At 38.9% G+C, this 22,295-nt stretch overlaps 3 protein-coding genes across 3 annotated transcripts in view; all 3 read left to right on the top strand.

Moving 5' to 3' along the window:
• Positions 1 to 5,724, top strand: part of LOC127385816 (alpha-1-antiproteinase F-like) — a 41,858-nt gene extending 36,134 nt beyond the window's left edge. Inside the window, exons 3-5 of the mRNA XM_051621975.1 lie at positions 974 to 1,244; positions 4,206 to 4,353; positions 5,536 to 5,724. Of these exons, the coding sequence (XP_051477935.1) occupies positions 974 to 1,244; positions 4,206 to 4,353; positions 5,536 to 5,724 (608 nt within the window). The remainder of the gene's footprint in view (positions 1 to 973; positions 1,245 to 4,205; positions 4,354 to 5,535) is intronic.
• LOC127385813 (alpha-1-antiproteinase 2-like) overlaps positions 1 to 22,295 on the top strand; it is a 132,579-nt gene that overhangs the window by 34,998 nt on the left and 75,286 nt on the right. The gene's annotated exons all lie outside the window — the stretch shown is intronic.
• Positions 13,968 to 20,990, top strand: LOC127385815 (serine protease inhibitor 2.1-like). Its single transcript, XM_051621974.1, has 5 exons — positions 13,968 to 14,070; positions 16,595 to 17,254; positions 18,350 to 18,620; positions 19,270 to 19,417; positions 20,222 to 20,990. The coding sequence occupies exons 2-5, from the start codon at positions 16,612 to 16,614 to the stop codon at positions 20,414 to 20,416; spliced, it is 1,257 nt and encodes a 418-aa protein (XP_051477934.1). The 5' UTR covers positions 13,968 to 14,070; positions 16,595 to 16,611; the 3' UTR covers positions 20,417 to 20,990.

Here is a 22,295-nt window from a genome sequence, read left to right as displayed (position 1 = left end):
AATCAAGCAAAGCTCTTTCTGAAATCAGTGGGTGTTTTCCCTGAGCGGAGCACTAGATAAAGGTTGAGTGTTTCAGGACTTGTGTCATTCATCTTTCTTTTTTTTCCCCTAAGCATATAAAGGCAGAAGCCTGCCTGTTATACATCTGATGATAGAAGAAGTCACTGTTAATGAAGAAACATAAAAGTAGCAACTTTTGCCATCATCAGAGTATTTGCAGTTGTCAATTTATATTTTCAGAGCCCAAGACATGCACTAAGTCTCATTTTACTCTTTCCAAATACTAAATAAGTGCTGTTTATGGAAACAGCAGATGATAATTATTTTATTTGTACTGAGCTACCTAGTAATAACAAGACAGTTTATTTCACAATGACTAAGCAAAGAGCCCTTGGAAATTTAATATTGTGAGCATGACAGTACGAAAGGTTTCTGTTGTGGTTTTTTGATTTGTTTTGTTTTGAACTCAGCAGTCTGGTGTAATTAAGTTCTCCATTACTTTATTTGCCATAACTTAAAATGGCATATAAACCCCTTCTCTCTGCAAGTAACCTAAATCCCTTTGTTTCTCTGGAGATTTTATCCCTTATGTTATCCTTCACAAGTCTATTTTGGTGTGGGAATAAGGAAAGAGACAACCTTTCTTCTTGTGGGCTCTCATTTAAAGGCTGCATTATAAGAAAGGTTTATAGGCTCCTTAAAACTTGTCATGGAGGATAAGTGCACACTAGAACACTTGGTGAGTGAGCAAGGGGCTATGAGGGAGTTTTTTACATCACACTCTTCCTACTGTGTGTTACTATTGAATTATTCTGAGTATTCAGTAAGATCAAGTTCTTATTGCTAACTGGTTTGTCGTTGAAGTTGATCCAGCTGTACCAGTGTCGATAATCTATGAATGTGTCCTATGGTGATATGTCCTATTGTTTAATGTCCTCAAAATATCCTAAAACTCTGTCTCTTTTATTTCAAGCTGAATGGGAAAAACCTTTTGATCCGAAATACACTAAAAAGAACAAATTCTTTGTGGATGGGAACAAAGCTGTGGAAGTCCCAATGATGTTTGGAATGGGCATGTTCAAGCATGGCTATGATGAGAACTTGTCTTCCACTGTGGTGCAGATGGATTACAAAGGAGGTGCTTCAGCATTTTTTATTCTGCCGGATCAGGGGAAAATGAGGAAGCTGGAGAAAAGATTGTCTTGTGAACGTATGTCAAGGTGGAGGACGTTAGTTTCAAAAAGGTAAACCTGCAATTCTTGGTTCAGATGTTAGGCAAGGAAACACACCAGTTTCAACCTGCTGAGCTATAATACAGAAACAGGATCCTATTTTTAGTTCTCTTTTAATCTACAGAAGAATTCCCATGAACCAAAGTTGAAATTTGGCTCTCTGGTGTCTCTGTGTTTTCACATTTAGGTCAGCACAAAGTTAAAACCTTCACAGCTTTAGGATTTCTGTTTCCACATTTTTTCCTGTCTTCAAATCTCTATAGCCCCGAGTTTTGTTCTCACTTTTTAGGGGGAGTTTCTGCCTTCTCCTCTTTACAAGTAAATTCTTACCGCTTTCCTTCAGCCTTGTTTCTTGGCTCTCTCTTCCTTTGTGTCTATTACAGTTACCAGTAATTGCACTTTTAATACTGAAATAACAGCTTTCTTTTGGCAATTGTGGGGACAAAGGTCAGTGACAAGGGTATAGAGCAGTTGACATATTTCAGAGCTACTATGTTCGGGCTATCTGGAGACTTAGGAAGGTAAAATTGGTATATGCTATGCTTGCTTCAAGGTAACTTTGAGGCTAGAAGGCAGAAAGATTAAATGCTTTCTAAAAACTTTAGGCTCCTTCCATTTGCTGTCATGTGTAGTAGTAGCCTTTGGTGGGACAAAATATGTGTATAAGCTGAGGCACAAACATATTTACAGAATCAAGCTCTTGTGTTCATTCATGCATTGGATGTGTCATGTTAGACACCTTCACACCTTCACATTTGAAAACTGTGGTTTTGAAGATCAGTTCTTAAGAACTGACATCCTCATGCAGCAAACCAAAATCAGTGTCATGCTCTTCACTCCAATTCACTGCTAAATCTTATCAGAAGTATCTAAACTTTTCCTTAAAAAACAAACAAACAAACAAAAACAACAAAAAACCCCATAAAGAGTACATAATTCTCTGTGTATCTTCACAGTTTTGAAACATCAGGGAGCATCTATGTGGTTGTTGACTAAAACCACTATTGGACAAATAAGATGATGAATCAAGATATTTATGCATCATTTTTGTCAAAGAAATAAAAGTGCCTATAAAATCAGCAAGAAAGACACTAAATAGAATTGGAAGGATTTATATATTTTTCTAGGATTCTATATTTCCTCTCCCCATCCTCTCCTCCCTTCCCCAAACTGGAATAATCTGTGTAAAAGCCATGAATGGGATATGTAAAACTTTCAAGATAAAAAAGTATCACTGTCAAAACCAAGCTTGTTTCATGCAGCTTCCCATTTTATATAGTTACAGTTCTCTCCTGCAAACTAATTACACAAACCCCTTCTTTTCCCTCTAGTTTTCAAATAAACTGATTGCTTTGCTATTATTTGGAGTCTCTGAAAGGTCTTAATAAATTAGATGATGCAGGATGTAGAATTATTTAAGGACTGTAAGCAAGATATTTTTATCCCTGTTTCTCTGTCCTCAAACTGCCATTGACTGAGGGTGCAGAATTGTTGTGAGGACCATTTTTCATCACTGTTTACTGCTGAACAGGAGACAGTGCCAAAGTATTGCCAGTACAGAGAGCTGAGATCTATTTAATGGCTGAACTGTAGATAAAGCACCACTTTCTTTTCTGAAAAGTGTATCCCAGTGCTTCCTGCCCAGTCACTTTGTTGCTCTGTGCTTACAGCTTTCCCTTTCATGCATGTTGAAAGCAAGTGGGGGCTTGTGAGTGTCTTTATGTAATACCAAGACAGATAATTCAGTGATAGCTGCATCCTCACTTGAGATAGCAATCAACACAGTCAGAAATTGGGCAGAAGTAAGAGATCAGCAATCTGTTATCAATCCACTAGCACTCTCATTTTTGGGTACCAGCCAGACTTGGCATTACATGCTGTGCTGTACTGGAGGTATGGCCATTTCCTTCCCACTTGTCCACTGGATGACTTGGTCTTTGGCCAGCTTTATTAGGTGCTTCACACCTTGCTGATCTGGAACCCTTCACAGTTGTCCTGGTTTCTCACCAGAATACAGTACCTACTGTCAGTATTATTACTCACCTCTGACTCAGTATGCTGCTTCTGGCTGTAAATGTTGGTTTTAACCTTTGAAAAAGACTTATTAGATCCTTACTGAGAGAGCAAGGAAGAAATGAGTCAGAAATATGAAACTTCAATTACTTTATGGAAAGTGGCAAACTAGTTACCTTCTAAGATAGATAGATGGATAGATAGATGGATAGATGGATAGATAGATAGATAGATAGATAGATAGATAGATAGATAGATAGATAGACAGACAGACAGATAAAAAGAATAAATCAGACATTGGATTGAACATAGAAAAAAGAATTATCTGTTGAATAACTAGATTGTATCAAGATGCTTGTGTTTCTTATTTTTTTATCTACACAATCACCACTGCATATTGTCCTGCTCTCTTGGTGTAATCTTTTTGTCTTCTCTGATTTGTATGATAAACATACAAGGCTATTTTTTTTTTCCAAAAAATAACCAGTGACCTTGGATGAGTTGGATTTCTTATTTTGTGCCCAGCCTAAGACACCTAATTTTTTTTTTTTTCACAAGGCAAATCCTCTACATCTTGATTAATGGGGCACCATGAAGGTGCTTCCAGCAGAATGTATAACATTTCTGTAACTTCTGAAACTGTTGATGAAGATCTGCAGGGAGGTACAGCTGTGCTGTTTTGCTGAATGATTGCTGGGTCAATCTTACTGTCCGCTTGTTGGCTCCCTGTGGACTGAGAGCCAGCAGCCCTGGCCTTTCCACTAGCTATCCAACATTGTTATAAACCTTCTTTTCTTCTCAAATTAATGTCACTATGCCTCTCTTATGTAGTCTAGAGAGAGACTGCAAGCAAAATTTCTTTGGGGAGAAAGCAAAATTAGTTTGTCTCTTAGCATTCTGTGTTATACTGTGATAACTGGTAAAAAGTTTCACCATATTCTTGTGCTTCACTTCTGGCAGCTCAGTAAATTTGCATCTTCCGAAATTCACTCTTTATGGGACATATAACCTAAAAAATATGTTATATAAAATGGGCATCATGGATGTATTCACTGATAAGGCTGACCTCTCTGGGATCACCGGGCAGCCCCAGCACAGAGTTTCCCAGGTAAGTCGTGCTTCTTTTATTTTATGGGCCCATGGTTACTGATATTTACACCACTTTCTTTACAACTAATCATAATGCAAAACTCATGTAAAGAGCTTTGCTTCACATGAAAAGGCAGTTGTTAGCCTACAGATTATTTCACTCATGTTACTCGCACTGGGATTGCAATTGGGTTGGGGCAGGTTACAAATCTATTTTTCCATCTAGGAGACACTTTTGATCTGTGTGGGGCAAACTCATAAAACAGACATGACCAAGTAATTGTCTTACACACCTTGGTACCCTGCTGTTGTGTATTGTTACAGTCATTACATTGCTGCTTCTCTTAGTGTCTGTACCTTCTTTAGCCTGCCTGTGGGCAAGTAGGGAGCTCTAGGATGTATGTTTTAAGCATGTTTTATGGAGGGGAGAGGAAGAACAGTGCTTGCTTATAAACTCTTTGGGAGAAAGGAAAATGCAGTTATTAAAAACATTTTGCTCCAAGCTTATGAGCAACAAATCTAATTAGTGCCAGGCCCAGGCAAAAGCTACAGACTAGTCATACTTCAATAAACCTGGAGTTTAAGGCTGACAATTGGTGAGAATTTCATTTTCTACTATGAACAAAACAACTATCCCCATCACCTCAGGTGGAAGTTGGTGATATAGGGTCTGACAATGTCTTGATTTTGCAAGCTAAAACATACATGTTTCTCTGCTCTAGCCCTCCATTTCTGACCCTTCAATTTTGCCCTTGTTTTTTCCAAGACTTTAAGGAACATGGGAAACATAATTTCTGGATGCTATTCATTGTGCTAATCTGCATGTTGCCTCAACTATATGAACTTGTAATAGACAGTTAAATGAGATCTTGCTCTGGTAGCCTTTAGTCTAGCTCCACAGATCTGCATAATTGGGATCAGGGAAAAATAAAAGAAACAAAGCAAATATTTTTTCCCTAGCAGGGACACGCCTGTACACTGAGGATGAGCTTTTTGCCTTTGCAGCTAAGAAAGTTCTTCTGCATGTAACCTGATTTTTTTTTTTTTTCCTAACTTTGATGTCTTTGTGCAGTGGACTCACACCTGTCCATCTGATGCTTGTTTCTTACCAATAACTTCTTTAGGCACTTTTAGCTGAAGTTTTTATTTAGGTGACTAGTTTTGTACCTCCTTGGTTTGTAACATGTCTGTTTCTTCACAGGCTATTCATAAGGCTGTGGTAAAGGTGGATGAGACTGGCACCGAAGCAGCAGCTGCCACAGGCATGGAAATAGTGCCTATGTCTGTTCCACGTACCATTACTTTTAACAGGCCTTTCATAATGGTGATAACTATGGACAAAAATATACTCTTCATGGGAAAAATTGTGAACCCTCTGAAAAAAGATTAAGTTGATGTATATAATAGGTATGCACTGATCACCAGTGTTAAATCAAGTGTTTGACCTGATGAATATGGCATGGCTAAAGAGCACTCTCCACCTCTTAACTGATGTTATTCACTCACTGTTTTTTGTAGATGAGACTTTTCATCAATTTAAGTTGTCATAGTTACATGTTTGTTTGGGCCTTGTTTTTGTTTGGTTTGTTTTTGTTGTTGTTGTTTTTGTTAAAGGTTGCATTCAGGCAGAGTTGTCATTATATGTGGGACAAAATAGGCCTGTGTGATACTGCCAGCATAGAAACATCTTCTAGCAGGGAAGATGAGGAGCATGTGGGTGGAGAGGGTTGTGTAAGTCTACTTCTTCTCTCATGGCTGCCTTCTCACCATATTTTTGGGTTGACTGACAAATGGGTGCACGTTATGGAACTTTACTACTTGTGCCCATTTTCCTACCAACCTGAAGTTCATATCTCGCATAGATCTTAACATGCATAATGCTTACTACCTTGCATAGTACCGTAGTTGTCCAGTAAGTGTGTTACACCCTTGCCTTTCAGTTGTCAACCCAGATAGGCTGCTGCCAAGGGTCTCAAAGAAGGTGTTTTTCCCCCTGCAGATATGTACTGACCTGCCCACTGTTTCTGTGAGAGTTTAAATCCAAACTCATTCCAGGGCAAATGTTACAGGGGTAGATCAGATCTCTGCAGTTGAGTGCTCTGGAGCTCACCTCTTTGTGAATCAGATATACAGCCCGTAGCAGCCAGAAGACTACTTCTAGCCCATGTCTGCACCTAAACCAGCTCCTAAAAGCCCCCAAGCATCAGGAAACACTCCCCTTGATGCCAGTGCCTGTACTATCACCATCTTTTCCTGGGAGATTGCTCATGGTACTCAGCACCATTCCAGTATTGTTTGTAGGATCTAGCACCCTACCGGTGACACTTACAGCCCATCAGTCACACTCTCTGTGTCTCCTGACAAAACCCCTTCTGTTCCCAGTCTGTCCAGTAATACAACATTGGTACTTTGTTTCTCATCCGCTTCATGGTTAGGATAGCCACATTATTATAAAGATATTTTCACTATTAAGATACACAGTACTAAAAGTCTTATTCATAATGCGCATGCTTATTTATTTTTTCTTGTTTACTTTCCTATCTATTTTTCTTTTTTTTTTTTCATAACATCTATCAGTATTTTATTTCTCTTCTCATGTTCATGGTATATATCTGTTCTCTGGTTGCAGGAGGGGTAAATTATTGACTAAAGTGGGTTAGTCTGTTAATAGGTATTAAACATTAACACCAGTCTTTATACAGCCTTGAAATATGCAGACAAATGTACTGTGGCAGAAGAATTACAATGAATAAACGTGACTTTAAAAAGTTTCTCATTTTGCTATTTATTTCTATAATTTGGAGTTCAGACTTCAGTATGGTTGAAGAAGGTTTTTTGAGGGGTGTAAACAGTTATTAATATATTGCTTATATACATTAGATTATCGCAGTAATGCCAGTAATGAGCCTCAGAAAGCCCTCTGCCTTTGGCCAGAGCAATAAATCCCTGTTTGGCACACAGGCTATCTCTGTACACTTGTACACTAATTCGCAATTTTGGTCTTCTTACAATCATTGATCATATTTTAAAATCACCTTAATGCCTTGTTATTTACCATTTACTTTCACAAGGACTCTAAGCAGATCTATTATATATCTTATTTAATGGGTGTCTTGTTTTTTTTCTTTTATTTATCTACCAAATAGATATTTATTTTTTTTATTTACAATATCTCATTACTGTTTTTCCCATCAGATCCATACCAAACTTCCCTGTTTAAAATTTGTTTTTTAAATGTGAATTAGTTCTCACTATACCAGCTCTAAATTCTTTTTCCTCTACATCTATGATCTTACAGTATCTTACAGATCTATTATTGGTCCATGACAGGAGGCAAATGAGAATAAAACTTTGAGTGACAAAATAATTACTTCCTCATAGCTCAGGTCCCTTAAAGCTGATGCAGAAGGTTTTTTTTCCATTTGACTCAAAGAAATAAGTGCTTAATCTAAATTGAATTGAAAATAATTACCTTCTTTCCAGTCAGCCTTCTTCTACAATAGCTTCTAGGTAATGTCCGTAGTCCTGTATTGTTATTATCTTCACATCCTATAAATGATATTTCTCTCCCTAGAGAAATTTCAAGGTGTTGAATTTTCCAGAGTTTTGACAAAAAATTAAAATCTCAAGAATTTTACTGAAAGTGGTTTTGAAATTTTCTTCTGTTTTATTGATAAATGTTGGAAAAATATATCACTTGATAGCATCTTACATAAAAGTTAGTGTGGAAAGTTTTCATTATTTCTGTTTGAAAATATTGACAAAGCCGATGCATGCCTGAAAATGTTCTGATTTCTCTGACTCTGCTGTCCTACATGGCAATTGCTCCCTCAGCCAACTTCCAAGAAGTTTTTTTGAGAATGAATTTTTAAGAGGGACAATAAGGACTACAGGAAGAATTGGTGTATTTTCACACTCTAGGGAATTTTCTGAAATGCAGAAAAAAGTTGAGGAGAACATTTGTGAAGTAATTGTAAGTCATACAATACTGAAGTTGTAATTCAGTTGTAAGCCTACTACCATCAAAGATTAAGTGGGATAGAGTGAGACTCCCATCTCAAAAGACTGATGGACTTAGCTTTGGCTATGCAGTGAGTGCACGTGGAGCAGTAGTAGAAATAACTGTTTTTACAGTAGACCATGAAGGGAAGTGTGTTTAGAATGTGCTGGTAAAAAAATGTCTCCTTTTGAGGCAGTGAATCCTCTTAGGCTTGCAGGATTCTGTTTCTGGAGTGGAGTTCCTAGTCACTGTGCTTCACAAATTTCCTCAGGAGGGATCTCAATAGTTCAGAGATCTCCAAAGAGCTGGGGGATGCTAAGTGTCATCTGTGCTGTAATATTTGGGTGTTGGGTTAGGAGTTATAGTAATTATGAGTGAGGAGGCGAATTAGAAAAACAAACGTGTTTGTTAAGAGATTAATTCAATCATCATTAGTAGGAGAGTTGGAGCATTCACAAAGGCTGGAGACCAGTTCAAACTGGTTTTCATAATCCCCACCCACCTAAGTTCTACCAAAGGCATTAATTTAAAAACATTGCATCATCAAGGAAAAAAAAAATACTCTCACTGGCTGATCAATGAACCTGAGAGCAGAACATTGTCACCTAGAAATTCTTGTGACCTGATTAACCTTTTTGCTCTCTACGACTGAGCTCCACTCTTGCTGACATCAGCCCTTGGAGTACCATAGTACTCTGCTGCTCTAAGGAAGAATACACATGGGTATTCTGTGAAAATCAGTCTGGGCTTTCCCTGGTCCCCAAAGGTTTATTTTTGATGAACAGTCTTGCTGTGATTCTTTTGGGAGTGCTTTACTCCATGATTCTTCAACAGACTCCATTGCCCATTGCTCTCTAAGCTGATGGAGGGAGCTGGAGGTAAAGGCATGGTGTGCCAAGGAGGTGAGAGTGGTCTTCAAGTTACTGTGGGTAATGTGAAGAAAGGCAGAAAAAGAATGTTTGAACAGATATCAATGTGTAGGAACCAACACCAAACAGAGTATTGACTAGTTCAGAGTAGTGAAGTTTTGATCCACACCGAAATACTTACAATTCCAGCAGGTTTCGCTTAAAACCAGTGAATTTGAGATGCTTGTGTAATGGTTGATTGAATGGGAAAATGGCGTTTTTCACTTGTCTGAGTATTGATCTACAGTACGATTTTAAAAAGCTGTGCTGTATTGGCCTAAATCTTCTCCCAACATGGTTAAAAACAGTGACCAGAAAAAAGCTTTATCTATGCTATATCTATTCAAAATATTGAAACCTTCCTCCCTTCTCTGTTTGTTCCCTGCCAGTCTCCTGTATTTGTGCCCTCATTTACAACAGAGCTGTTCTGTAGAAAACTGATAGGGAGTAATAAACAAGATAAAATGCTTCTGTGGCTTGCAAGACTACTTTCTGGGTCCTTCCTTTAACCATTAGCCAAAATCCATATTGTGTGCTTGGGAAGCTGAGCTTCTGAGTCACAGAATAATGTTGTTACTGTTTACTTCAATCCACTTTGATCAGCCTTACTTGATCAGCTGCATGATTAAACATAAGCACTCAATTTGGTATCACTCTGAAGTACAGGGGAGGTAAAGGAAGCAGTTCAGGTGAGATGGTCCCAGATAGCAGGGTCAGTGGACCAAATGGGAAGGGGAAGAAGTTTTTAATGAAGGATTTCAAAATAATGTTAGTTGCTTAAGTCTTGAATTACTCATGGGGATGGTTCTTGTTAACTCTATTTTCATGTTGTATAGACACATATTTATTACAATTTTAAGTACTATATTGCTGTTGGAAACCCATAATTAATTGATTAATTTCTTTCTTTCTTTAACACAAGAACATTATTAGGAAAGAAGGATGGGCCAGTAGTTACACAGCATTGGGTTGGGACTTGGGAGTTTCTGCTTCCATTCCCAGCTCAGTCAAAGGTTCACTTTGCTTCCTGTCTACTTCTAGCTATCCATTAGGATGATCATCCTTCCTTTCTTTGCTTAAACATTCAGGATTCGGGTGCCTTAACATAGACATATAATGTGACTTTAAAAACACAGCATTGGGTGGCAATAGATGAAGAGGTTCAGGTGAAATGATTCCTGCTAGTGTGGTGCTTGGGTGAAACTGGAAGTGGAAAAAAATTTTTAGTGAGGACGATGATCTTATCCTTCTCTGTTTTCCTGTACAAGATCCTGTATTGTAGGTACTGGCAACAGAGATTTGCAATTTCTAGTTGTTTGGCTCTAGATGATCTTTAATGTCTCTTCCAACACAAACTATTCTATCATTCTACGAAAGAAAAAAAATCTGTTGAAAAGTTTGGCTTGGGCAGTGTCATGTGGTGCACATAAATTATTAATACTTAAAATTTTTATGTGCTTAACCACCTCTCCCTATGCTGTATTGTACTAAGGAGCTAGCAATTCTTGGATACAAGTACTAAGCACACCAGGAATAAGGATCCTTTCTGTAAAGTCCACAAGACTTTTAATGGAAGTTTGCAACTGAGGAACATTTCCAATTTCACTCTGAAGCTGTAAAAGCTGCATCCTACAGACCACAGATTTTCAAATTGTGTATCACTGTTACCAAGGGAGGAGCCATGGTTTCAAACTGATAAAAAAGAATCCTGTCTTCATTAAACTCAGAGAAGAACTGAAATACTGCTCAAGACCATTGAAAGTAACATTTTATTTTCACATCATCTTATCTCAATGAGGAAGTTAAATGTGTCATTTTTATCTTACAGATGAGAAAACTGAACCATAAAAAACAAAATTAGGAATATGCCCAAGGTTAAAGCTCATCTGCTTTATAGGACTAAAAATCTGTCCTGAATTTTCAGCTCACTGTTTCTCTCATCAGGCAGTCCGTCCCATCCTGAAGTCACCCCAGTATCGTGAACAGTATTTGTGCAATGGAAAATATTTCTGGACATCTCTATAGTCAGTGAGATTGCAACATGTTTTTTTTGTCAACTATTTTGGGGGGTAGAAGAAAAAGGAATGCATACTGTCCTTCCATAGGACCCTCTGCTGGAGATGCAAAAAATCTTAAAATCTATTTGTTACTAATAGCATTGCAGAAACACTCAGATATGTAAAGAACCTCCATGGTGAAAGAGTTACAAGTAGAAATACTAAAGAACAGACTCTCCTTTGAAAGACTCTGGGGTCTAAATAAAGGTTGTTTATGTCAGAGCAGCCTGCCTACTCCCCTTCTCCTTTTTCAGGAGGCATCAAATCTGCTGTAGGTCCTGTGTTGTATCTGTCAATCTGCACACTTCTGAAGCAGAAGTAGAAGGTTTAGTTTCTTTTGGTGCACCACACATGTGACACACCTGCTACATAGGCAATTTGTAACTGCCACTGGTTTTCCAGCTGAAAAATCGTCATGAGTGTTAACTATTGGTAATTTTCCTTGGTACATTTATTTATTTATTTTTCTTCTTCTAGTATCTGCTCTCTACATAGTTCAGACACATTATTAGTGATACTAATTCAAAGGAAAAGCAGTTCCGTGAGCAGAACTTTCCCCTCTGTGCGAATGTTCTCATCATTATATACAGACTGTATTTCATCCCCATTTCAAATTCCCTTTCTAAACTAATACATTTTTCCTTCCTGGCAGGACAGTGGAGATTTTCCAAGAAGTACTGAGAGCATGGCAGGACCACTGTGTGCAGACTGGGCCTTTATACTGTATTATATGCTTTATTCAGACTAGAAGAATCATAATTCACCTGCCATGCATACATCCTCTGTTTCCTTCACATTCCTGCTATGTCAATACCCTTGTGGTCTATGTACTTTACCCTTACAAATCTTTGTGTTACTTCTGATATATCTATAGGGCTAGAGTTTTTTTGATAGTTGAAGTCAATTGTGTGTGCCATAATTTCCTAACTGATGTCATTGTTGCTAAATTTACATAAAAACTGTAATTGCTTGGCTTAAGATGTGGAAGCATTACAAAAACACAGGACAAGATGAAAGAGTCTGTTGCCATCAAATATACCAGTCATTGGCTAATTGAGATCTCTTTAAGCCTATTTCAGAAAGATTTATTCAAAACAAACCAAACTGGCAGGAAGCTGTTTACAAGATATTGGTAAATGTGTGACATATTATATGGGTCCGTCTCTTCTAAAGAAGACAAAATGTGAGTTGGGATTTAGAATAGATTCTGACCTACATGAAGTACACAGCAGTAACATAGGCTTGAGTAATGTAGACTTTGTGGTCTAAATTATCAGAAGGAACAAACCACAACCGTTTGTTTATTTCAGTATTCTGGACTTCTATTGCTGTCAAAAGTAAGTACTTAAGAAGCAAGATCTAGTTCAATAGGTGAATGGACAGTATGAATCTGGTTAACATGGTTTCATGACATAGTTTCAGTGTTGACACTGTGGTCAGCAGGGAGGTGGGACTGTAAGTGGCTCATGGCAGTGCGTGGTACACCTGGCACGCACGCATCTGTCCATCGATCTGGTTTAAAGCTGGGGTAGCACCTCATTGCTGCTGCTATAATGAAATGCTGGGGAAATGCCTTGTTAAAGTGTAACTTAACATTATTAAAACCTAAACAGTAATTACAAGGCCTCACAAATGAAAAAGAAAACAAGAGGCTTATTACCATTTTGTAACACAGCTCTTTCTTGACCACAATGACCTGTCATGTACCTAGGCTTTGATGAGTAAAATAATCTGTTTGTGACCTTTTACAGCTAGAATGAAAGGAATGAGTGAAAAGGAAAGGGGAAAAAGAAACAAAGAGGAAAACAAAAAAAGGGGAGTGTCAAGACAAGGTTTATCTATGTTCTGTATCTGCGTTTATCTATGTCAGTAACACCAAATGACACATGTGGGTAAACAAGTATAATGGAAAAATAGTCATTGCAAGTGGGGAAAAAATTAGCTAGCTTGGTCCACTAGCATTTTATTCCTGTTGGAAAAAGTTAAGAAGAACAAGCAGTACTTTTTTTCGTTCCAACAATTTCAAATTGTGTGAGAGGGTCTAGGAGAAAGAGGGGTGAATGAGTACATTCTGCATGTGTGTGGATAGAGAGAAACACCTTGCTACTTGTATTCCCACCACCTACCCAGGGCAGGAACTCAGATGCACACAGAATTGAGATACATGAAGGAACCACATCAGTCAGAGTAGGAAGTGCATCGGAGAAATACGTCTTTCCTATTTCTCTCACAGGCATGCAATTACAGTCAGATTGAGAAGGTGCAGGTAGTTAGTTCAGAGTCCATATTTATGCTGAGGATGAGGAGAAATATTTGTCTCTCATCAGACTTCAGAAGAGTGCTGAGCTGCAGTGATACACGGCTGTCAGCTCCATGTGTGCTTCAGCACGGCACAGAAGGTCTGACTTCTGGCACCAAGAGTTGACATCTGTTTCCAGTAGTTCCAGGCACAACCTCCTGGTTTCCAGTAGGGTCCTAATTACACAATGTTTGTGCTAAGTTCCTCCACATGGTCAAAGGCAACAGACAAGAAGTTACAGCTACCACTCAAATGGATGAAGATTGTCCATTGGCTGAATTGCGGAGATGATCCTTGGAAACCCTCTTGTATCAATATTTGCTCTGTTTCCTCCTTTCTTTTGGTTGGTTCTAATTTTTAACAGGTCTGCTTAATGTTTAACTATGGAAATTAAGCAGAAGATGATGTAGCAGCATAAGTAAATACGTGGAGAAGAGCATTGTCAGTCAAATGCAGCAGGACTCCTGAGTCTGTAAGTACTGAACATGCATTTTTCTTAGAGGCTTGCACCTTATGCTTTCTGCACTCAGTGGAATGTTCATGTTAGGTTTATTTCATTTGTCTGCTTGTGACTCGGTTGTGTGTGGATGGTGCTTTATCAAGCAAAAATGCAAAGGACCAGTGGGACATGCTTGAAATTAGAATGGAATAACCCTTGGAGTCACAGGGACCTATTAAGTAATTGGTAAACCAGAATGCTGATGAAATCACCTTTTAGGTTGGAAAGAGTCTTCACGGTGACTTGAAATTAGCATAAACTCACTAGCGACTGAACAACCAGGTTTCATTTATAAACTCTTCCAGTGATTTAATCTATAAAACAACCACTGAATTGCTGAAGCCAGGGTCTCTAATTAGGACTGGGGTCATTGTATGGGGTGGGTGGAAGACCACAGTTTAAATTTAATTACCCCTTTTATTTTCATAGACAAACTAATCCGTGGTTTGGCAGACAATTATTTCCTGAATTTCCAGCTTGCATATAAAAAAGTACAGGTCAGATTTAATAAAGCCTTTCCAGTTTCTTCAGCTTTGACATGGTAAAAAAATATTCATGGCTGGAATTTTCTAATTCCAAAATGTCAAAATTATTGTGATTAAAATATCTAAAGGGAAAAGCATGTGGGGAAAATTTGATTACAATACTTCCGGTAGAAGTACTTCTTTAATATTTCTATAGAGAGTGGTGATACTAAAAGAAGTTTTTTTACTGATCTGTTACAGTAGAAGTTAAAAACAGTGCCATGCCTAATACAAGCTTTCTGCAGACAAACCATATACTTTGCTTAAGAAATTGTTTGAAATTTAGACTAAGCTCTGTAATAAAAATTACCATCTTTTTCATTTAAGTGTGCAATATCTCAAATAACCTGAGATAACAGTCTATGAAAGATGAACATCAAGTATTTTTGAAACACCCTCTGTACTATGTGATTGCTTCATTTGTCTGCAGTACATAAGGGTTGGGTTTTTTTGTTGGGAGGGAGTGGGAAAGTTCTGCTTAAAAGAGATGCAAATAGCTGAATCACATTCCCATCTTGGACCATACTTCATCTTTTGGTTTAAGAAAATTAAAATTTAGCATTATGCCTTCTTGCTGCAGGTCACTATCTGCTCTCACACAAGTTCAGCTATAAAACCAAGAAAGACCACCACACCAATAAAAAAACAGAACAGCTGATTTATCACCAGGATTCATGCAGTTTGGGCTACCCTCAGAAACTCTGTCTGAATAGTTTAGATAGCAGGTATCATCATATATCACATTGGGAATGAATAAGGGAAGGAACCAAGATAACTTCACTTTGGAGAGACATGGGAAAATGAATTCCTGAAAGAGAATGACAGAAACAGGCTGTGTTGGCTGGAAACCAGAAGAGGAGCCATTACAGTAGAAATTGCTAGAAATATTTTCATATAGAACCCGTGAAGCTGAAAAGCTTATTTGCATAGATAGCTTGTTACATTTCTGAAGAGGGGTTGTATGAGATGCCTCCCCAGAACAGCAGGGAACTGAATTTAGTAAACTAGAGACTTGTTCCAGGTCTTACGGAAAGCAGGAGGTTCACGTGAAATCGAGTATGTCAGCATTAGGAGAACATGCATAACAAAGAAACGTACCTAAAGGGATTAATCTGTGTCCTTAGATTTCTGAATGGGATCTGTGCTCTTCTTTTCCTCTGAGACACAGGTCGTTCCTTGGTCTCTAGAGGGAGCCACACATCTCACGCAGTTAGCCCATGGTGAGTGGCAAACCACCATTTAACACTTGCAGCAGCCCACTTCTGAGTACCCTGCTGCGGTGGCACAGGATGCTCCAGGCTTTTGACTTAAATTTTGCCTTGAAGTTTATGTAGATTATTTTCATCCATAATTTACCAGCTGTGGCCAATGCCTGGTCATCTGAGTAAGTAACTGAGTAGTAAACAGGGGTGTGAATTTAACGAGTCCCTGACAGTCCATGACAACTGTCTGTCTGTGTGCTGCTGCCATGAAGAAAGTGAGGGAATTGATCCCACTTCCAGTGAGAAGTGAGCTGCCTCACATTTCCTCACATTCACCAAACCACATTTGAGCAGGTACTGTGAAGTCTTTGATATATTTGAAATCCACACCTTGTCTTACCTCATGGTAGCTTGTTTGTTTCGATGTACTCCATAGGAGTCAACAATCCAAGGAAGATAATGTCATTGTTAATTGAGATTATTATGGACTTTGTCTCTATAATTTCACTGTAAATGAAGAAGAGTGTTGCCTTTTCAAGGAAGTTGCAATGGAATCCTCTGTTGTTCTTATGCCTGATATTTTAATTTATAATTTGATTGAATTTATTAATGACATTTAACATTGTGTGCATAGGCATTTCAAATATTCCATGTACATTAGATCTGTATATTGCATGATATAACATTTATGCTAAGAAACTATTCATTATTTCTTACTTTCAAGCTCATCATTATCTTCTGCTCATCTAATGACTGTTTATTTTGTGACAGAATAATTTGAAAAGAAGATGAAGTACCTCCTGTTCCTGTGTTTACTCCTTGCTCTTCTTTGTGCTGTAACCCATTGCCACCATGAAGACTTTTGCCATAAAGTCAATAACACGAATTTGCATGATCGAACAGAAAATTTATTAACACATAACTGTGACAAGCAAGACTCTAATTATGCAGATTTTGTATTTAGATTTTACAAGCAGGCTATATCCAAAGAAGCTGATAAAAATGTTTTCTTTTCTCCCATGAGCATCTCCACTGCCTTTGCCATGCTGGCTGTTGGTGCTAAGTCAACCACCTTATCTGAGATTTTTGAAGGACTGGGCTTTGACAGTCTGTCTGAAGCTCGTATACATGATATCCATGAAAGTTTTCATAATGTTTTAGCAGTACTGACCTGTACGGATGTTAACATCACATTCAATATAGGGAATGCCCTTTTTACAGCTATTGGGTATGAACCACAGGAGACGTTTTTACAAAATACCAAACAATTTTATGAAGCAGATTTTTTTGTTAGTGATTTCCATAAAACAGAAACTATAAAGCAAATCAATAAATATGTAGAGGAGAAAACCAAAGGAAAAATTCCAGAATTAATTAGTGGTCTCGATCCAAATACTGTACTGGTTCTTGTTAACTACATTTATTTTAAAGGTAAGATATTTAACATAATATTCCAATAGATTATTTTGATGCAAAAAACCCTGACACCTGTAGGGAAACCTTGATGATTTATTAACAGAGTGACTATTTAGTTCTATTTAGGAAGAGTTAAACCATGCAGGACCTTCAAAGTACAGATTAGATCTGGTCAAAAAGAGGGTATCTGTTTATTGAGAAATATTGATTGCTTGATTTTGACCCAGTTCGCCTGAAAGCTGGGAACAGAGGTGTCCCACTCTAGTCAACTGCCTCATAGCCAGGTACCCACTGCACACAGTCTTGCTGGTCCAAGGGCATAACAATCATGGACATTTCCAAGATCTCTATGTAAGTGCATGACCCAGTCAAACTTCTAGTGGGCTGACATCCTTGAACTTTCAGGATCCCCAGTGCTATGGCAGATCTATTAGGTATGCTGTAGGAAAACTTGGCACATAGTATTTTGAGGGCCTGTGCTTCTGGAGTCCTGCTTGAATGTTAGGATCCTTTATTCTGCAAATTAATACCTCACCAGGCTGATTGCAGTGAACTTTCACAGGCTAATGCCTAACAAGAAAGGCATAACAAGATCCTGCAGCTGTTCAGCCTGCAGAAGAGAAGGCTTCAAGGAGACCTTATAGTGGCCTTCCAGTAGATGAAGGGGGCCTATGGGAAAGCTGAGGAGGGACTTTTGCCAAGGGCATGTGAAGAAAGGGTGAGGGAAATGGTTTCAAACTGAAAGAGGATAGATTTAGATTACATATTTGAAAGAAATTCTTTACTATGAGGGCAGTAAGACACTGGAATAGATTGCCCAAGGAAGTTGTGAATGCCCCATCCAGGAAGGCTGGATGGGGCTTTGAGGAACCTGGTCTACTGAAGGTGTCCCTGCATGGGGTGTTTGAACTAAGTGATCTTTAATATCCCTTCCTACCCAAACCTTTCTGTGATTCTATGATTATGCAGGAGGTTGAAATGATGTAGTGGTCCTCTTCTCCCATAAACAGCCCTCCAGCATCCTAACATTTAAGTTGGTCTGCTTTATATCAGCCATTCTTTATGATCTTTATGTGTTTGAGTGCAACATCTTCTCTTTTCCCTCATAAGCTGCCTGGAAAAATTCTTTCAATCCTTTGCGTACCTACGAGGATGTTTTTTTTGTGAATGCAAATGCATCTGTTAGAGTAAAAATGATGCAGCGTGACAGTAAATATGACAGTTACTACGACCAGGATCTGTCTTGTGAGGTGGTAGAGCTGCCTTACCAGGGCACTGTACGAGCATTGCTCATTCTGCCAGATGATGGAAAGATGAAGCAAGTGGAAAACGCTCTCTCCAAGGAAACTGTTTGTAAATGGGATAACAACCTTGAGACCAGGTAAATCTGGGTATATGCATTGCTACTTTTACTACATTATTACTTTTAAGATAAAGCAATAATTTCAGATCTTCTCTTCCTGGATATAATGTCTTGGTTTCATAAAGCAGGGTTTTAAGTGATTTCCAATACGAGTCAGAGCAGAGCACAATGGATAAGCAACTCCAGGTCCTCTGACCTGACAGAAGAGGACACAGCATTGTAACAACTGCCTCAAGACTTGTTTGGCTACCTTTGGCTACCATAGCACTTCTTTCATGCTACTAACATAATTCATTTGCTTCACTGCATCTTACACATGATCCTCCTTTCCTTTCTTTTAGCCTTCCCAGAGTTTGTCTGCTTACTCTGTGTAGACCTCTGGCCTTAAAGCTCTGCCCATGTGTATGATGTCTTGGCATTAGGATGTAATATTAGCAATGAAGAAATTAGGGACTATTTTTTCCCAAATCAAAGAGAGCATGTAGGTACAAGAAGACAGCATACCTCTGTGGATGACAAAATTGCTCAGGGAATATGAATGCTACCATCAAACACATTAGCAATCAAAAGAATGCTTTCAAGTGTCACTAAATTACATACTAATCAGCCTGCTGGCTGAAACAAGGCTGCAATGCTTCATTGCTGTTTTGTTTTCTTTGTTCAACAGGAGATTAAATCTGCAGCTACCAAAGATTTCTCTTAGTGGGTCTTATGATGTTAGAAACCTGTTCAAGGACATGGGAATTACTGAAGTATTCTCTAGAAATGCTGATCTGTCTGGAATTAGTGGCAACCGTGATCTTCAGGTTTCAGAAGTAAGTGAACAGACAGAGCTGGTGATGGGGCTGAGGTTGATTGTTCTGATCAATTATATCTGGAGTTTTTAAAGACTTGCCTTCCCTCCTTGTCCTACTGAAGTTATAAGTAAAACTTACAGTGACACATAGGGACCTGCTTAGTAATTGTGCTTTTTGACAGAGAAGGGTCTGCTATCCCACCTTTGACTTATTTTACTGTTGTTATGAAAAAGCTGGATATTAATTACATGGAAAAGTTGGAGAAGGCTTCAAGTTACTTCTTTACACTGGAATATCATTGTTTTACCTACAATTGTGTCAAGTAAATTACAAATGAGTGATGTATGATGATATGTGTTTTAATATTCTCAAAGTGTCCAGGAAACTTCCAGTTTGCAGTAGCAAATTCTGCAGTAGTAGAATTTCACCATGTCAGTTTAAGCTACTATTTAATGTGGCATAGGTGCCAAATACTGCCTCTGTGTTAGTATTTAAACAGAAGTCTTCCATTAACTTGGAATAACTGTTCAAACCATCTAAGAAAATACAATAGCTAGTGCATAGACCATTACTATCCCACTCAGCAGTGGTGAGGCTGGATCTATAGCATGTCTATTTTTATTTTTGGCCCTCCTCATTCAGTCCTGACATGGAAAACACTCCTGTTGCAGCTTGCTGGAGATTTACCTTACAAGAAATTACAGTTCACTGGATTTTATCACTCCTTTCGTCTCCTAAACATTCAATAAGAAGAAAGTTTATCTTTAACTCCTGCTTGCTGTCCCACATAAAAATCACAGCTTTTGTTCCTTTTCCCCACAGGCAATTCACAAGGCCGTGCTGGAAGTTGATGAGTCTGGAACTGAGGCTGCAGGAGCCACGGCCATTCTTCTTAACAGAATTCACAGTCCTTCAGTTACCATCAAATTTAACAGGCCCTTCTTTATCTTGATCTCTGACAAAAAAACAAGCACCACACTTTTCATGGGGAAAGTTGTTGATCCTACTAAGAAGTAATTGCTGAGTGATTGGGCATGCTGGTTTTCGGCATGAGTTATCATGGCTACAGTGTTTGCACATGTGAGCTAGTTAGTGCTGCTACCTACTCTCTGATAGAGGCATATTGGGAGGTAAATGAGGAATTTCCTTATCAAAATAATAAGAAAAATATTGTAAAAAAAAAAACCCAAACCCTAAGCAGCTGACAGTTTTAAAATGTAACATTTTCCCCAGTTGAGCAAGTCAAGTCCCCTGTGATTCTATGATGTGTTGTCTGGGACTTGCTGATATATCAGCACTCACCTGGGTCAGTCCCTTTCTCCCTTACGTAGCATTTTGCTGCCTGAGTCACTGTCGTTTACCCTCAACCAACATCTTCTTTCACACATGTTCCAGCTCTTTGCCTAGGACGTCTTGAAAAAACATTGACAGAAAAGAGAAAATCCCTGAGACAACAGACTTCTGCTGCTGCAGCACACACTGTGTCTTTCTACAATCCATAGGATCAGCAAAAATTTTGCAAGACAGTGGCATTAGGCATGAACTTATTGCTATAGTTGATTAATAAAATAAGCATGGTCATTTAAATCCATCATTTAAGGGCAAACTCTCCCGTCTCTTCTTATACTGTCATACATCTCTAAAAATCAATGAGAACATTCAATCACTTCTGTTATCATAGCAAGTTGTCTGTAAAATATGTTTTAAAGGCTTTTAAAGGAGTCCAACTTTTCTTATATGGAGACAGTGATTCTTTGCATTCTCTCCTTATGTGCCTACTTGGGTAAAAACTGTTTTCAAGAAATACATAAACACTCTCTTACTGTTGTGGGTGTGTAGATCAACCACTCTTACAGCAGTGGAGTACTGGGGCCTTGTTGAACTCTATAGCAAACCCTTTATTGTGCAGCTGCTGCCTCAAGGACTCCTGCTTTGACAGCTGTTCTCCCACTGCACTGCTTCAACTTGTGCCACTTGCATATTGACTCTGGATAAGTTGTTCGTAAGTGGAGTTTAGTCCCTGTCCCTGGGAAAGACGGTGCTCCTGAATGTATATTACTCCTTTCTGCAGTGGTCCTGGCAATGTGCTGTGAGCTCTGCAAGTGCAACACAAGCCTCAAATCAACACACAAGCTCCCTACCCCTGACATGTCTCAGGTCCTCTGACCTGTTCTCTTGAACTTCCTCCACCCTGCACAGAGGTGCTTTGTTGAGACCCATTAGTGCCTTTAGCATGGATATAGTGTAAAGGGTGAGAGGGGGGTTATGTTTCTGACTCGGAGGTGCCTGGAGACTGCTGAGTGGAAGCCCTGAGCTACTGCTTCTGCTGGGGCAAGATACCATCACTCAGTGGCCTGGGAGACACCACACCTCTGTGCAAAGCAGCGGCTTTTGCAGGGTTGAGATCAGTGATAACTTGCTGTGTTGTGAGGCAGCCTGCTCTGTGATGGCTGTACAAACGCAGTAAGAGCTGGGAGCAGCTCCAGTGAGATCCCACCCTGATAAATCAGTGCACCAGTACTGATGAGAAGGTAGGATGGTGAGATTTTTATCAGAATGGGGTGGCAGAAAAACAGGTTCTCAGCCTATTGCTAAAGGGACAGAGGTTAGGAAAAAAATCTCATGGTAGCCAGGATAGAGCAGAGACTTTGGGAAATAACACATGAAGCAACCTCTTGCCCCATCTACCTCTGGGGCCTTTGCTTTTGAGAATGGAGACAAGGAACTGCAGGAGGAGAGCTGCATTGGGAGTGTGCACATGGAGTGTGAAGAATGACTGGTCCTGGCAAGAGTATCAAACAGAACAGCTTTGGATGCTGGATGGGCTTGGGAGGTATCTACCAGGATGTGGGACATCACTACGGTTGTCCTCTGGTTGAGGATCTTCAAGCTCCAG

This window comes from Apus apus, chromosome 5 (genome assembly GCF_020740795.1).
Source record: "Apus apus isolate bApuApu2 chromosome 5, bApuApu2.pri.cur, whole genome shotgun sequence".
Classification (NCBI taxonomy): Eukaryota; Metazoa; Chordata; class Aves; order Apodiformes; family Apodidae; genus Apus; species Apus apus.
Note: the sequence above shows the minus strand (reverse complement) of the source record. Positions and strands in the feature narration are given on the sequence as shown.